General features: G+C 40.3%; 1 protein-coding gene across 1 annotated transcript in view; it reads right to left on the minus strand.

Annotated features, from left to right (window-relative positions):
• The window catches only part of LOC103777162 (sodium- and chloride-dependent GABA transporter 1), an 18049-nt gene extending 512 nt beyond the window's left edge, over window positions 1-17537 (minus strand). The window contains exons 1-13 of the mRNA XM_008944704.1: window positions 17185-17537; window positions 16315-16446; window positions 14788-14888; window positions 13353-13462; window positions 13101-13233; window positions 11593-11727; window positions 11372-11475; window positions 10930-11054; window positions 7901-8013; window positions 5638-5769; window positions 4995-5097; window positions 4254-4354; window positions 2023-2190 (exon numbers count right to left, since the gene is read on the minus strand). Coding sequence (XP_008942952.1) covers window positions 2023-2190; window positions 4254-4354; window positions 4995-5097; window positions 5638-5769; window positions 7901-8013; window positions 10930-11054; window positions 11372-11475; window positions 11593-11727; window positions 13101-13233; window positions 13353-13462; window positions 14788-14888; window positions 16315-16446; window positions 17185-17419 — 1692 coding nt within the window. The 5' untranslated portion in view covers window positions 17420-17537. The remainder of the gene's footprint in view (window positions 1-2022; window positions 2191-4253; window positions 4355-4994; window positions 5098-5637; window positions 5770-7900; window positions 8014-10929; window positions 11055-11371; window positions 11476-11592; window positions 11728-13100; window positions 13234-13352; window positions 13463-14787; window positions 14889-16314; window positions 16447-17184) is intronic.
• Window positions 17538-17677: the final 140 nt, after the last annotated feature.

Raw genomic sequence — 17677 nt, forward strand, 5'->3', positions numbered from 1 at the left:
AGGGAAAGAAATGAGGAGAGACTCTGCTGCAAGACCCCAGGCCAAGCATAGAGACTGCAAGTTTGCAGCAGGGACTCAAAGCTGCATCTCAGACATGAGAGTGGTGTCCTCAGGGTGTCAACTTGGCTGGGGCTTTTGGGATTTACTACCTCGAAGGATACAACAGAAAGTAGACTTGTTTTATTTCTAATCTGTCTTTCCTAGTCCTTTTGCGTTCTCCATTCAAGAAGATTATCTACCCAGCTCACACACCGATCAAGAAAGAGATCGAGTCTTGATCGTCAAAGTCTGTGAGGGGTGTAGGCTCCTCCTGTTATCTAGTGATATCAATGCTTTCAAAAATGAGACCTTAATCCACAGAAAGACTGAGATGAGGAACTTCTACTGTGGTCTTATATAACTCTGCCCAAGAAGCAGCTATGTTTTAGAGCAAAAATTCTCCATTTGCATGTGAAAGTTTCCCTAATCCATGGGAAAGATATTCAAAAAGAACACAGAGCCAAAAAAAACCACCAACAAAACACAACAAGACGAACTTTTTTGCGGACTTTTTTGAAGCCTCACTGAGTCTCTGAAAATTTGCTGAAGACAAACATTTGGATCAGGATTTGAGCAATTCACGAGGCATTACTCGTCAATTCTGCGTAAGATCATATGTCCCTTTGCAAAGATGGCTCTGTGAGCTGATTTTAGAATAGTCCAGAAATTCTGACAAATTCAATTTGACAATCTTTGGTTCCCACAACCATAGAGGATAGAGATGGATGTTTCAATCCTTGTGCTGAAGAGGCATCGGCTACACACAGGATGAGATTATTGGCTGGAGAGGCACCTGGGCTTAAGAAAATTAAATATAGGAATTGTATCTGATTACGTACAGTGTTCTGGTCAATAACTTTATTTACATGTTGCACTCCTTTAGCAGCATTTCTCTGAGGACCTTAAAACCTATGTAAGCCATACAATGCCTCTGTCACATGGGAAGTGTCATCTCCTTTTAATAAATGGAATAAGGAATCAGGGAGAGGCTAAGAGCATAGTGCTATAAGAAAAAGCCTCCAACATGCTTCATGTAGCACCTGTTCACAGAAATCTCAACTAAAGACTAAGGGGAAGTGCAGCATAACCACAAAAAAAATGCTCCCAAGATTTTACATGTCCTTTCTCTCAGCTGCCACTGTAACTTAAAACAGGCTCAACCCACAGAATCCCAGCATGGTGGGGTTGGAAGGGACCTCTGGAGATCATCTCGTCCATCCCCCTGCTCCAGCAGGTCACCCACAGCAGGGTGCCCAGGATCATATCCAGGTGGGTTTGGGATCTCTCCAGAGAAGGAGACTCCACAACCTCTCTGGGAAGCCTGCTCCAGGCTCTGCCACCCTAACACCAAAGTTTCTCTTCCTGGTCAGCTGGAACATGATGGGTCCCAGTTGTGCTTGTTGCCCCGTGTCCTGTCGCTGGGCACCACTGACAAGAGTCTGGTCCCAGCTTCTTGCCCCCCAGAGGCCCTTTAGTTCTTGATCAGCATTGAAAAGGTCTTCTCAAAAATCTCCACTGCAGGGAGATGCTCAGTAGGGTCACTGTGAGCAGACTCATGGAAAAAAAGAGATATATGGGTTTAGTCTTAAGAGTTTGATACCGATTCCTTTGAGCATCACCTACCTTGATACTGGAAAGCATGACTTCTGTGAACAAGGACAAATTTACATATTTTATAAACTGCTGTTCCTTTTTCTAGGTGCAAGGAGCTGGGACTGTCCAAGATAAGACCAGGACCACATCTAACGCAGTGACTTATGTTTAACAACAGATGGTACAGGCACTGTCTTGTCTCTTGTCTGTTTGATAGGGTTTTTTTTTTTGGTTTTGTTTTTATGTTTTGCAGCTTGATGCAAAATAACTGGACTAAGCAAGTGAGGCCACAGGAAATACAGAGCAGAAGATAACTGCCCAGCAATCTTTTATGAGTGTGCACAGGTCTCACAGGATGAAATCATGCAGTCAGGAAAAAGAAAAACTTACCTGTTTTAAGGAGCCTTTCAGGGTTAGAAACATATATGCCATATAGCCTGGTATCAGCACCATAGAAGACAAAGCCATGAACCAGCCAACCCCTTGGCCCCATTTTGGGAAAACATAACTTCCCATTGTGAGCGGAGTCATCTGGACAGCACTGAAGAGAAATACTCCCTGCAAAATACAGCAGAAAAGAAGATTTGGGTGAGATTTCCAGAGTGTTCTGTACTCAAGAGTTTTTCTGGATTGACTTGGACCTCAAGCTGCCATCACACCAGGCAAGGAGAAAAGGGTTTCTTTGATCCCTGGTGACAGCCACTGGGCACTGGTGTGTAGACGGGACCTGCAGGTCAGTCTTCCAGTGGGAGGTTGCAGAAAACAGGCCAATGTCAGCACACTGCACCCACTGACTCCCTGCTACCTTAACCTTGAGCGTGGGGATGTTCTTCATAACAGAACTGTAATTCTGAAACTGTGACGTTGGTTTTTGTTTCCACTGATGTTCTTATTGGAATAAAAGCATCAGTACAGCACTACTGTCACCAACAGACTCCTAGAGGCTCTGAATAAGAGAAGTTCTTTAAAGCCTGGCTCTGCATTGGCCTCTCTGATATCACCACCTAAGAGTGCTCGGCCCAGAGGCTTTGAAAAGATAGTGTTACCTTCAAATATTAAGATTAAGTTTGGTAAGAAGATTCTTGGGAAACTATCTGCTTATCTCTTGTTATTGAAAAATTCCAAGTGGGTTTTGAATTTCCTAGGGTAAGATCTATTATACAGGCAATTCTGCAGCCATTTACTGAGCCACAGGTTCCATTCTGACCACCCTCATTTTATGAGTTTGTTCAGAGGACCTCAACAGTATCAAATACATAACCTTTATCTCAGATTATCCAGCTACAGGGAATCCATGGGTACTCTTAGAGTCCTCAGATAACCTGCACAAAATCAGAGGGAATGTGCTGTTGGAAAGGATGGGGTCCTGGGAATAACACCTGCACGCACATGGATACTGTACCACTGATCTGGGTTATTTTTGTGATGTTTTCAGATGAGTAGCAAACATGGCATTGTTTCTTTTAAGTTTCCAAGGATGACTCCTGGCCTGGGCTGTTTCACATGTCTAAACCAGCCTGCACTAGGGAAACCTGCTAAACTGCATCAGCAAAGAAGGAAGCTCGTTCTGATCCCAGATTTGGGCCTTGGGCAGAACATATTCCCAGATTTTATTAGTACATCATCACCACCTCTGAACTTGCACTGGACAACAAATTCTGTTGAAGACTTTGCAAGACAGGAGAAATCTTCTAAGTTTTACATACAATGTTGGTCATCTTCCTACTATAGCACTAAAATAAATCAAATGCATTTTGAATGAACACTTGTTTTCAGAAAAATGAAAGCTGGCTTTATCTGGGTAGAGATGAGTCAAGGAACTCTCAATATGCCCACACTTCCTTGCATCTCTTTGGTGCTCTTTGCTCTTCTATGGGCTACCTATCTGGGAATGTCAGAGAAGTATCAGTGAGTGAGCAGCAATGTGTCATATGTAATAGTGTCTACTTCATTACAGTTTTTTATATTGCATCTGGGTTGACCACATTACATGCAATCAATTTGCCTTTCTTATTAATTCTAAATGGGCTTAACTGGATAAAGTTTAAAATCAGGAAAAGACTGAAAAGACATGACTATGGTTCCCAGAATGTAAAATCTTTGCAAGGTTTGCCAGGAAAAAAATGAGAGCAATGTAGTATAAATTGGATAATACATTCCACAGAAACCCATGAGAGAAGAACATTAGTTTATAGTCCTGGTCTGTTACCAGAACAGTGCCTGTGAAGAAACTCAGTTTACAAAACAGGGACATTTTTGTGTATATGGAAAATTTAGTCTTTAGACAGATTGCAAAATTTTATGACCACGAGAATGACCACAAGAAATGGTCAAAATTTGTTTCTTACAGTTTTCTATCTCTGCCACTCAAACTCTTGACTAGTTACCATCTCCAGAGGACTAAAACAAATCCTGAAATTGCACAAGGCTGCTTCTCTGAGGACACGGGTTTCCTCTAACACTCTTTTTGCTTACTGTCTTCAATGGAATTACTCAAATCCTTAAAAAAGGAAAGAGGTCAGAGTTAATATGAACCTTTGGAGGTGGAAATGACAACGCTGTAGTACACAGGCCACCTCATTTACATCCTTTGAATCATATAATAAAAGTTTGTTCCTTACTGCCACGATGATAGGAGTGAAAAATGACCAGCAGAGTTTCCACCAGATGCAGGGTCTGTATCCCACCATCTCTTGGATGTTGTCATAAAATCTATTAACACCTAAATACAGAAATAAGAAACAGTATAAAAACATATCAGAGAATGGATTCAACTGAAAGCTCAGTGGTTTTGAGAGATGTTTTCATAAATGATGAGGTGTTTTTGGAAGCTCTATACAAACCTCAACATAACTGTCCAGCTACCTGAATGGGAAGGAAATATGCAAGCTCAGAAGCACCAAGAATCATTTTTTCCTCATTATTCCACATCATAATGAATTCATTCACAACCAGCAAACTTCTTCCCATCTAAAGGCAGAGGAAGTCTGTACCTCTGAAGGTCAGATACAACAGAAGTCTTTGCTTAATTTCAACTCTAGCTCTTATTAGAACAAGGGATTTAGAATGGTTTAGGTGGTTCAGTTTTGTTTTGTAAAATTAATTTAAAAAAACAAACAAACAAACAAACAACAAACAACCCATTGTAAAATTAACCAGCTTCACACTGTGTGGTTCTCATATGTGTGAGAATTACATTCCAAAACCCAACTTTGAGTCCTCAGTGGAATTACATGTATATAAAATAAGGCAAATTTCAGTTCCACCCTCAGCATGTGCACACTCAAAAGAACAAATCAGTAGATGAAACATCCTTACGATGTGCAAAACTTATGGGGGGGAAAAAAATATATATTGTTTACCATAGCACCAGGATATTGAGATGCACTCAAAGAATACAAGGAACAAGAGACTCATTCCGCTGGCAGAGTAGTAGTCAAAAAGCTTAAACACATAGATTCCACCCTAAAATATATAAGAAGCAAGTGTTAAAATAAATAGTAAGGACTCTAATTTCAAGATAGATTAAAATGCAAGCTACAAACTCACGTTGGTGAATAGGTTAGGGACAAATTAATGTAAATCAATTAAAAGTTAACAGATGAAATTGTTACAACGCTTGAGGTCAACACTGATGACAAGTATATTACTGCTATAATTCAATTAACTGGCTTAATTTCACTTTATGCCTTTTTGTTCAATAATTCAAACCAAATAGTTTGGGATCTAGCAGATCACAGGAGGCAATGGAGAGCACCCCTAGATACCAGCTCTTGGACTGGAAGACAGACTGCAGAGATGTGTGTTTTCTGCATGAAGTAGGATAAATTGCACCCTTGGACTACAGGTAACTTCTGCTGCCTGAACTCTTTAGATAGCGTTGATGGTTGATAGATCCCTGCCACTTCAATGGTTTGCAGTGATTTGTGGCTGGAGCAGGGGAAGAGAGAAATCAAATAGATACTGTGTGTCAGACGTAAGATCATGTTGTTCTACAGAACATACCTGAGTAATATTGGAGAGCCCTATCAGATAGGAAACGATGCACACAACAGCAATGAAGAGTTCTCTTCGATTGCGCAGTAACTTCGGAAATTCATCCACCAAAGCTGTTATGAATCCTTCTACAGTGCAGAACTGCAAGTAAAGTTAGAAATAAAATACAGCACAAGGCACTACCAGAGCAAGCTTGCATTTAGGGGAGGAGTTTTCAACAGTACCCATCACTTAGCCCATCATCCATTAAGTGATAAATGAAAACTTGACTTCAGTGGAAGAAGTGCTTCTGAATATCCTTGGGTTTGTCTAAACAGATTGGTGCAAAAAGATTTCCAGCCAAAGAAACACTCAAAATTCAAAAAAGTTTGGAATTTCAGAATTCTGAACTACTAATACAGCATGTGCTTCATGAACATAAAAGGCTCTTTTTTGTGATAGAAGGCAATATGGCTACAGTTGAAGGCTTTGACCCCTAGATCCTTCAAAAACATACTCTCCTCCATTTTGTGATTTACTCACATCCATGAGAGCCAACAGGCACCAGAAGTCTAATCAGAATAGTGGTTCAGGGTGGAAGTTAAAGGCACAAGATTGATTCTCATATGCAATAACTAGATACTTTTTGTATTGCCTGAAAGGCTTTTTGCTGAGGATGTGGCCCTCCAAATGGATGCATGGCCACACTTCAGAGTTTTTCTTTATGTATACCTTCAAAACTTGTTATGTTATCATGATGTTATCATTATGATGGCTGAAATAATGAAAACCAGAATGTATGTTTTCTTAATTTCTAGCAGTGCAATCAGAATTTAACCAATAGTTACAGTTCCTATAAATTACAATGCATGGAATGTTTCACTGCTAGACAGAAAATGAAGGAAGCATTTGAAGAATAAAGCCTGTAGATATATATTCTTTTTAATAGTATTAGACTACCTTCCTCAGCTCTGAATTGCCTAGAGACAAGTTCTTTCAAGAATATTTTTGACCCAATTAATTTCACAGGAGTTTCCCCCCAAGGTTGAGCAATAAGTTTTAATGTCAAGCCTGAAGCTTATTGAAAAACAACGAAATAAACCCCATAAATTTTCAGCTTCCTTTCATGTTGCAGGATAAAATACCCTCTTGGTCTTTTTGTATTTTGGTTCAGAGGCTGAAGTCAACTTGGATTTATAAAAAATGACGGATTTTCTCTACTAAAAGACTAGTACAGCACAAAACCGGTAATTCTCACGTTCCTCTAGGTGCTATGAAGACTGTGCTAATGACTGTAAGGTGTTGATTTGACAACTCCAACTGACTGCAAAGAGTTTAACACATCTGCCTGTGACTGGTCACATACAAGTGAGCAACCACTTCAGCAGGCAGAAGAGACTTCCCTGACAACGTCCTCAAAGTATGCGTTGCAAAATGAGACAGGTGCTTTCTGCAGTGCTTACAACAGAGTTGCCATCTGTATTAAAATTATTTCTAATTAATAAATGCTTTTGTTGGCCAGAGTCCTTCCTAGCCTGTAAAGTCCTTTTCTTCTTCTGTGTGCTTTTTTTCTCATTTTGCACCAAAGATACTCTTAATAATTGCATGACATAATTATATCATTATTTAATGATTTAATCTAGACAGTAACTCTGGAGAATATCATACTTGGATTTCCAAAACCTCTAGGTTGTGCCTTCCCATTTGTTTCCAGTTGTCAGGTACAAGCTATAATTCTTAGCAAAGGTCAGAACCAATAAAGTCTTAACCCTGACATTGGGAAGTGATTTCAGAACACACTAAGATGCTGAATGTCCTCAGTCATGAGCCTGCTGCCTCTAGAATTTGCTCCTAACAACCACACCCTTAAACTGAAATAGGTGTTGCATCTTTTTCCTCTATGTGGTAAGATCTAAAGTTGCCTTTCAGAAATACTTGTGGCATTTACATCTTGTAAAGCATGTCCCAGTGTCTCCTACAGTGATGAACATTATACAGGTATTTTTAATATTGTGATTGAATAGTTAAGATTTGAAAGAAAGTTTCTTTTATCCACAGAATAAATCTTCTCCACATTTTGTATATGTTTTATATATGTCTCAGTATCAGTTTTTTACTATCCCAGGTTCCTTGAACCTCTTCATCTTTCTTCTCCTACTGTTTGTTTGATCATTCCAGAAATCATTCTGCACCACTAACAGCTGCCAGTGCAAAACGCACAGAGAGAGGCCAACCTGGTACTATACAGCTGCAGAAAATTTGTCTTCATTTTTAGTTTTTACACCAGTTTTACCTGACTGTCAATTCCGAGCATAAGCAACATGGAGAAGAAGAGTATTGCCCACAAAGGAGAAATTGGTAACTGTGTCACTGCTTCTGGGTAAGCTAGAAATGCCAGTCCAGGGCCTGGTGAGAGAAACAGGAGAGAAAACATCAATGTGATTCATCTGGCACTGTGATTACTTGCTCCTGTTGACACACAGGTTTTCGCTTTATTTGAATAATTTGGCTACGGATGCAGCATCTGACAAGGGCTTTCAGCTCCATCACTGACCAAGGGGTCAGTGCATGTAACTTGCTTTTAAAATTAATCAACCAAACCAAAAAAATCACCCCCAAAACCCCCAAACCAATGTGGTTATGCAGTTCAGAAGCTGCTCCTGAGAGACACCTTTTTAGAGAAAAGACAGGGAATGTTATCCTTGTCTGGGATTACATCTTCAGGTACTGATCAGCTTTCTCTCTCTTAAGTAGCTACTGAGAGTTGTATCTCTCAGTAGAAGTAGAAATCTTCTACTTTTCACAATCTCAGAAGAGACACACAGACAGCTCAGAAATGGAAAAGCCACTTCCCAGCATTTAAAGTATTCCCATTCCCAACATTCTCAAGGCTGTTCTATTCCATCAATTATCTTAAAATACACATTTTAATAAACTACGTAGTTCCAACCAGGCAAACCTCCTCACTCATTTGTGTTCCTACTAACTGATGATGTGGGGCATGGTGTTGGAAGGAAAATATAAATTCTTACTAAAAATGAAAGAGCTCTTTTTGTTGTCCTAGCATAGCTGGAAGCCAGCTGATGTCAGGTAAAGAGAGAAACCTGCAGCAAACAAAATAATCATGGAAATAACAGTAAAGTGCCTCACCAAAGGGAGGGGAGGTATCTGATTTTTCAGTTTCCATTAAAATAAAAAAATAAAAAAAAAAAAAAAAGCTGGTTGGACATATATAGCTATCAAACCATCAAAGCCAAGGACTGGCATAGACACCTGAGCTGCCAAAGTAAATGCAATGCAGATTTTGAAACAATTATTTGCTAGCAATAGCAGATATGACTGGAATGCCTTCCAGATGGCAGTAGTAAGAGCAAAATAAACTTAAGATAAATATGTTAATTTTACTCTGCTACACGTTCCAAAATGCAGCTACAGCTTTTAATTATACTGGTTTGCGGGTTTTTTTTTGTTGGTTTTTTTGTTTTGTTTGTTTGTTTGTTTGTTTTTGTTTGTTCGTTTTGTTTTGGTTTTTTTTATAAAGCTGTATAAAATATTGCAAAACAACATATGCTAAAATAAAGCAACAGTTTCTGAGCTTGCTAGGAGAAACAGAAGCCTTAATTAAAAAGGTCAGATTTCCAAATATCCTTTGCAATTAGTGGCCTCAGGAGGCCATGCACATCTTTCAGACACCTATTATCTTAAATACCTTAAAATGTATTTAGAAGCTTAATATGATATAAAAATATTGTTCTGTTTGCAGATGTAGGCTTTATACAATTATACCTGCACCCAAAATATCCATCCAAGAAGCTTATTTCACACACCGCTGACTATCCAGGGCAATTTTTGACAGCCTTCTACGCTATCGTAATTCTTTTCCTAATTTCTTTGTATCTGTAGTTTATTGAGGATTATGTTTAGGGCTCAAATTCTCTACTTTTCTAACTAAAGAAATATTTCATCAATGGGATATGTTTGCTATTGTAATAAGACATTTTGTCCACCAGTGACTTCCAACCAAGCTTTTCGTTATCAGATCCCTCCCTGTGGCCAGAACTGCTAAATGAGTATCTGGTACACCAGCTGGGTCAGGGCAACCATCTGCTCTGCTTCTTCAAGCTTTTTCAGCTGGAAGACAGACAAGGAAGTGCAAAAAACAGCAAAACTCTTCCACAGACATCTTACTGTGCTAAGTAAAATGACTTTCATGATAAAGGGTCCTATAAAATTGGCTGAGAGCTATAGGTCTGAAAAGACAAGAAACCACAGAATCCCAGAATAGTGGGAGTTGGAAAGGACCTCTGGAGATCATCTCATCCATCCCCCCTGCTCCAGCAGGTCACCCACAGCAGGGTCACCAGAATCACATCCAGGTGAGTTTGGGATCTCTCCAGAGAGGCAGACTCCCCAGCCTCTCTGGGCAGCTTGCTCCAGGCTCTGTCACCCTCACACCAAATAAGTTTCTCCTCCTGGTCAGCTGGAACATTCTGGGTTCCAGTTTGTGCTCCTTGCCCTTTCTCTTGTCGCTGGGCACCACTGAGAAGAGCCTGGCCTGAGCCTCCAGGCTCAGCAGCCCCAGGGCTCTCAGGCTGTCCTAGCAGAGATGCTCCACACTCCTTGCAGCCTCTGCTGGACTCTCTCCAGTAGCTCCTTGTCTCTCCTGAACTGGGGAGCCCAGAACAGCATACAAGACTCCAGAGGTGGCCTCACCAGGGCAGAGGAGAGGGTCAGGAGAACTGCTGGCCACACTTCTTCATGCACCCCAAGAGACCATTCCATACCAAATGGATCTACCTCAAAGGGCTTAACCTCCAGAAACAGTGAAAGGAACTAAAAAACCTAACTGAATTTGAGAACATAGGCTCCAAAACCTTAATGACCATCATTCCTCCTTTCAGTTTGCTTTCAAGAATTTCAGTAGCAAGAGGCTCACCATCTGACGTCCCAGCCAAGCACTAAGGCAGCAAACTGTGCTGACACCTCCAGTAAACGCATTCCCTCTAAGCAGTATCCCATTAGTACTCCTTGTGTCAGCCCCAGATGAGCCTCTGGCTGACCACGCTCCACAGCAAAGGTCTGAGGGCACTGGGAAGGCAGACAGGCAGTCTCCTCGACATGAAATGCTTTTGCTGGTGCTGCCTTGAGAGGTTTAACCAGTGCTCTCCCTTTTGCAAACAGCAAGGGCGACTGGAATGACAGGGAGCTGAGGAAAGCTTTGAGAGAGAGATTTTGAACCATCACGTGAAGCAGCTGGTTACAACGTACAAACAAAAAAAACCTGATGCCACTGAACAGCTTAGAGAAAAATATATTGGATACCTGATGCTGCAACATCTGCAATAGGCCTCTTTGTGACATTAGCCATGAATCCAACAATGGAGAAGATGACAAAGCCAGCAAACATGCTTGTGCATGAGTTTATGCAGCACACTATGATGGAGTCCCTGAAATAAAGGTAAGGTGCTTTAAGCAGTAGGTAAAGCAACGCCACTACTGTTCATCAGTGTATTACCCTTTTTTTCCTGTGAAAAGAGCTCGTGGTTTAGGATTTCACAGATCAGGCTCCATTTCATGCTGGACAAGTCATACTGTCTCTGCTGCTAGTGCAAATGCAGTTACACATCTCATTCCTTGTTAGAACTAACATTTAATATTCAGAGCTGAGCCTAGGCCTTATTTCAATAATCTACAGTGAAAGACAGAATCCAGCTCCAGCTGAGAGGGGAAAGTGCCATTGTCATGTATGCAGACATCTGCTTACCTGTAAACATTATTGTGGAAAGGGTTGTAACTTCCAAGGGCAATCAGTGAACCAAGACCCAAACCATAGGAGAAGAAAATCTGTGTGGCAGCATCCAGCCAAACCTGATTGCAGGAAATAATTTTTTTAAAAATCTGTTTCTGCACTTGAGGACCAGGTCATATGTCTGAAAGGTGAACAGTTAGTAGTGAAACTTTTGTTTACAAGGATTGAATATTTACCTCAGAGTCTGAAAGCTTACTGAAGTTGGGAGTTATATAGAATAAAATGCCTTCCTTTGCTCCAGGCAGTGTTACACCACGGAAGAACAAGATAAGCAGCATAACATAGGGATAAGTAGCAGAGAAATATACCACCTGATGTGAAGAAACAAGACATTGTAAGTGTGGAAGGAAGAATGACCTGTGCTTCTTAACATTTCAGAAAATATTTCCTCCTTAAAAATACTGTAGCAGCAACTGAGGCTGACTTTTACAACTGAAGCATTTCCCAGTGGAAAAGCTGAGTACGGAAAGGGGAGTGCCTACTGCAGAAGTCCCTCACACCACGTCTACAAGGCAGGTGCCTGTTGCCCTTTATCCTGAAGGTACAATATCATGGACTAGGGTATTTTTGCATGACAGGGTCATGTGTTTTTTTGTGTTCAACAAAGGGAGCTCCTAAAAGCTCTAGGTTCATGGCACCAGTACCCTCCTTGTAGAACAACATCCATTAGTTCATTTCTCCACCTCTCAGACAATTGTATTTTTTCACACTCTCTCCTCATCTATGTTATGATACACAGGGTCCTACTTTCTTGCCTTCTCAGAAGCCCTATAAAAAAATACACTATGAGGTCAGGCTCCAAAGAAACAAAGTCAACCCTCTTTTTGCCACCTTCTTTGCAGATAGGAGAAATAAAATGGTTTGGTCTGAGTTCAACTAGGATACATCCAACACGCAGCTTGAAGCGCATCACAATTACAACCATCTTGTCAAAAGTTAACAATTCATTCTTTCAGTGTGAAAAAATCCCAGTCCTCTACACCATACCAGATGTCTTATAACCCAAGTCTTCAGCTTCCACCATGCTTCATGGCTGTGGTTTTTAATTTCCCTAAGATTTCTTCCTGCCATTTTGAGGAGAGGGATGGATTTATGCCAATGTCAGATGCTAGTGCCCTTTCATTCATGGAGAAAGGGCTGTCAATAGTATCAATTTCCTTTAGTAAATTCTATTTTGCACTTAGGAACCACCCAGACTCCAACCATGTCTGTGGCAGGAATCACCTATAGCTCTCTTTTGGCACAACAAAAGGAGGGAGCAGCTTTTATATGCAATATAAACCACTTCAGCACTTACATACCTAAGTCAGATAAGAGCTGTACAATAAATCCATGCCTCTCATTGAGCCAAAACACTGCATCCCCACCCTATTTCTACCCAAACTAGCTAAAATATTCATCCCAGGGACAAGTAGATAGATTTTTAGGCAATTTAATACCTGGCAAAGCCAAAAAGTCTGTAAGTGAACGTATTATCCAAAACTATGGTCCAGCCTAGCTACACAGGAGCCAGGTCTTTGAAAAACATGGTGCTAAATCAGTTCAAAAAAGATAGAAATTAAACAATTCACTGAGCTATTCCAGCAAAACTGTCCCCAGTGCCTCTTACCTCAAGAATTTTCAGAATATTTGAGTAAAATGGGCATTTTTAATTGAAAGGTATTTACGTACTTTTTAATCTTACCTTTCCAGTCCAGCCTACCCCCTTCCAGATACAAAAATACACCAGAATCCAGGCAATTGCTAGAGTAATTGCTAGTGGCCATCGGATTTGCCCTGGTTTTTCCAATCCATCAGTCATTTGGTGCATGTTGCGCCTAGAATAAGCCAACAGAAGAGTGTATTGGGCAGCTAATTCAAAAGACAGTATATGAATGATAACAAGCTGATCCATGCACATGCACAGGAATGATACAGAGAAAACTCATCAGCTTACTCCCAGAATTCCACCACGGCACTTGTCATGTTGGTGGTGTTTGCTAAGGTGTAGTTGGAGAAGCAGCGGTCAGTGTTCCATGGGTTCTCACAGTGTTTCCAAGGAAGAGTCTATTTGATTAAAAAAAGAGAGAAAAACCTAAACAGTCAAACACTTTTTAAGTAAACATTACCTCAGGTCATTTATTACCTCTTGTTGCACTAGAGATAATAAAGGTATGGTAGTTATTGGTCAGAGAGATTAATTTTCCCTTCAAGTCATGGAACAACTAGAAAACTGGAAACTTTTTCTACATCCGCTTTCTACATGTGTCCATTACACTGAGCTATCTTTCAGAAGTTCTGAGAAGCAGAACCTGTTTCCACATGATGTGACCTGGAAATGCTGGGTTGAACCTGGCACAATTAATGGTAGAACTGGATGATCTTAAAGGTCTATTCCAACAAAAACTGTTCTATGATGTCCATTAGAATGAATCTCATATAGATACAACTTAGATATTCTTCTGATGGCCAATCTTGGAAACTTCTCTCACAGGAAATGTTGTATCAGGGTACTGCATGTTTTAAACACAAGGATAAGAGACCTTGAAGGAGTTAGAAGTCAATATTCATCTAGCATGGGCCAGTGTATCACGTCTAGACTATGGCCAATCTTTCACACAAAAACAAACCTGAGGTTAAAAATTCCCAAATGATTTTGTCACTCCCAGAAGGTAATTAATGCAAATTGGGTCAAAAGACAATTCTTTAAAGTCGAGAACAGGCAAGCATGAACAAAATTTATAGAGGAGAAAACAACTAAACAATGATGCATTAATTATTGAGAATTATGTAAAAATGCTTCCTCAGCTGGCCAAACCCACAGATCAGACAAGACCTACTCAGCTGATGAGTCATCCTTGAGAGGAAAAAAAGGGCAGCTAAAAATAAAGGGAAAAGGAAAGAAAACAAAGTGCAAATAACAATGATGAATGGGAAGTTCAGAGCTAATCAACTTACAGACCTTCTACTCCACAGGGATGTCTTTAACAAACCCCTCCACCACTAAATCACTTTGGTGGTTAAAGGACAAGAAATGGCTACTAAGTGAAACTAAAAGGGTACAGAGGACAGAGCTATGGCTTTGAAGACTAAGACAAGGAAATTCAAACAAATCAGTAAGAAAGAGAAGCCTGTGGTTCCAAAATAACCTATTATTATGTTTCGCCACTAGCATTCCTGGTGTGGACTATTTTCCTCACAATTCTCCATTTTATATTTCTTTTGAAGAAAACAAAATATTAAAATGACGGGTTTTTAGTAAAAAATGCTTTGTCGTACTGATTTCTATGCATTTTGTGTTAACTTCACACTTCTACACTGAGACAGATCAATCAGCTATCTATATACCACTTTGCTTTACATTCAATAAACAATTCACCCCTCCAACTTACACTAGTAAAGGAATTATACAGGTAGTATATGGCCCAGGAAATAATCACAATGTAGTAAATATTTAGCCAGAAGGAAAGGACTGCAGCAGCTAATCCCACACCTGTAAAGAAAGCAAAAAAAAAAAAAAAAAAAAAACAGCTTTTAGCAATGTTTGCACAAGTGTCAGTTGAAGAGCTGCAGTTCAGAAGGACAAATACATGTGGGGCAGATACCATTTAGTGAATTTTATAGAAGCCAAGATAAAATTTTAGAAGCACCATTAGAAACTGATCCGTAAATGGAGTTAAAGTTCAGTCATCTATAAATTTAATCAGTGTCTGGTTGTCCGAGTGCTGCAGCAAGCTATCTGCTGCTGCTGGGATTTTACAGGCGTTTTTTACTTCTAAGGAGAAGAGCTAAATCAGCTCATTCTCTGAAAGAGCAATGCCACAAAAGCTCTGGCAGATGCAAAGTGAGTGTAAGATGTAGTACTCTGATCTAAGGGCTTGACGCTTAGTACAATGCTAACGTGTCACCTCAGACTAAAGCAATGTCAGAGGCTCCACGATGAGAGTGCCTTGTCTTCTACTCCACATGGAGACTTCAGGCTGGTGGCAGTTGCCACATGACACTAAACAGAAGCAGGTGCTCAAAATAATCAGAAAAATATCTATATTTTGCATTGTGCTTCCTACTAGCATCAGTAGCTCCAGCAAAGTTAAAATACTTGCCCATGAGAAACAATTTAATCTCTCTGGGTTTTCCCCGTGCAAAATTTCCTGGAACAAAATCCATTCTAAACAATCTTTCAGCTCAGCCTATGCTGTCAGTCCTATTGTGTGAAGTAACCTATAGCTTGATGTGTAACCTGCTCCTTTTCTGGCCCAAGAATCAGCTCAAGTGTCAAAGGGTTTAGGACCAGAGGGTGAGAAGCAGAGTTTGTGAGGTTTGTGGGTCTGTGCAAAATCTCAGCTAAAACCTTGAGGTTATAGCAATGAGAAACCTCAAACTAGCTAAAAATCTAAGTGTGAATTGAGCTTGTCTCAGGCATTTCAATATGAAATTGCCATTTTTGAAGTGTCTAGCTTTTGAATTTCAATAAAGAACAACAAAGATAAAGCTCTGTGACCTCGACTAGAAACAATGCTTACCAAATTGCTGTGAACAGAGTGCCATACCTGCTCAGACAAACATTGCTAGCTTTAAAATTCTATTTTGAACAGACTTTGTCTATTCCTAACAAAAAAAAAAACAAAACAAAACAAAACAAAACCAAACAAAAAAAATCCCAAAGAGCAAACCCACACCATTTTTGAAGTTCAAAAAACCAAGTTTTTTGTTTGTTGAGATTCTAATACCTAACTCTTGTTATTTTTTGTTGGGGAGGGAATAATAATAATGTTTCTTGTTTTCACCTCAGAAAAATCAGGGCTTTCTGTAGAAAGTTCTGGTTCAAGTGAAAATACGAAGGCATAAAGAAACATTCTTGTCCTGTCACTTTGTGTAACTTGGAAAGGAATGGAAAGAAGTCCAAATTCATACTGTACCTTTGAACATTGGAGCAAGCTTCCATACCCCAAGGCCTCCTATAGATGTATACTGACCAAGGGAACACTCCAAAAGAAACAGTGGCACTCCAGCAAAAATTAAAGTGAGGAAATAGGGAATCAGGAACGCACCTAAAGAGAAATGAGAAAAAAAGTCTGTTACAAGGGAGAAAAATGCTACTGAGCATCTGCTGTTTATATCCCTATTATATAAGAAACCCACTTTTTTTCATCTTAAGTGTAACTCCTCAAAAAAGTTAGTGGAAAAGACATGTACACCTCTGAACCAGTATCTCAAGAGGTGGAAAAAAAGGCAAAGAATATATCTCCTCATCATATAAATATTTTCAGTTTAAGTAAAAAACTCAAATCCAGAAGTCTGTGTATTTTGTTGCCTTGATCTATCACAGGAGCATGAAGATAGCATAAAGGCTTTAAGCAGAACTGGCTGCTCTCCAGCTGAAGTTAGCCTGTTATGTTAAGCTCAGAGTCAGCATTACAAGCTATATGCAATCCTCTCAAAACCTCAGACTAAAAGATAGGGCTCAGAAGAGTTGGAGGGCAATATGCTTTAGTTCTGCTCTAATCCCTTATGGTCTTTATTCTAACTTCTAGTTGGCAGGTGCTCTTTAAACTCCAGGGCAGACAAAACAGAGCACCACACTCCAAAAGGCTCCAACCCTCCTGGACAATTGTAGAGCAAAAAAAAAAAAAAATCCCCAAACAAACAAAGCCAAACCCTCAAAAAATACCTATACAGACAAAAAAACCCAAGGTATTAAAACTAAGTTCTGTTTTACTGATAATTTTAACAGTGGATTCAAATATACAACTATATCAGAGGTTGTAAGAACAAAACAGCAAACCTACCTCCACCATTCTTCCCACAAAGGTATGGAAACCTCCACACGTTCCCTAAGCCAATGGCATAACCTACACAGGACATAAGAAAGTCAAATTTTCCTTTCCAAGTGTCTCGGTCTGGGAGATCCGTCTTCTTCTTCTGCACTTTTACTACCAAGGTCTTAGGCTTGTCGTTGGTGATGGAAGCATCCACTTCGGTGGAGATCTGTCCGTCAGCCACCTTGGTGCCATTGGTGGCCATGTCTCTGGGTTTGGCTGAAGAGGTTCTGGCAGCAGCCGGACGGGAGAGCTCCGCACCAGTCCACGTGGACAGCAGCTTTGCGGCTGGCGGTCACCCAAGCGGGGAGGCTCAGCTTTGGCAGGGAAACGCAGCACCCCAAAACCACGCAAACCCCAGAACCCCAAATGCTGGGGCGGTGCGTGAGCTAGTCTGCAAGCCAGTACCAGCTTCTGGATTGACCTGCAAAACACGAGATCACAGAATTCAGCTTTGCTTCAG

The sequence above is a fragment of the Merops nubicus genome, unplaced genomic scaffold (assembly GCF_000691845.1).
Source record: "Merops nubicus isolate BGI_N331 unplaced genomic scaffold, ASM69184v1 scaffold8467, whole genome shotgun sequence".
In the NCBI taxonomy this organism is placed as follows: Eukaryota; Metazoa; Chordata; class Aves; order Coraciiformes; family Meropidae; genus Merops; species Merops nubicus.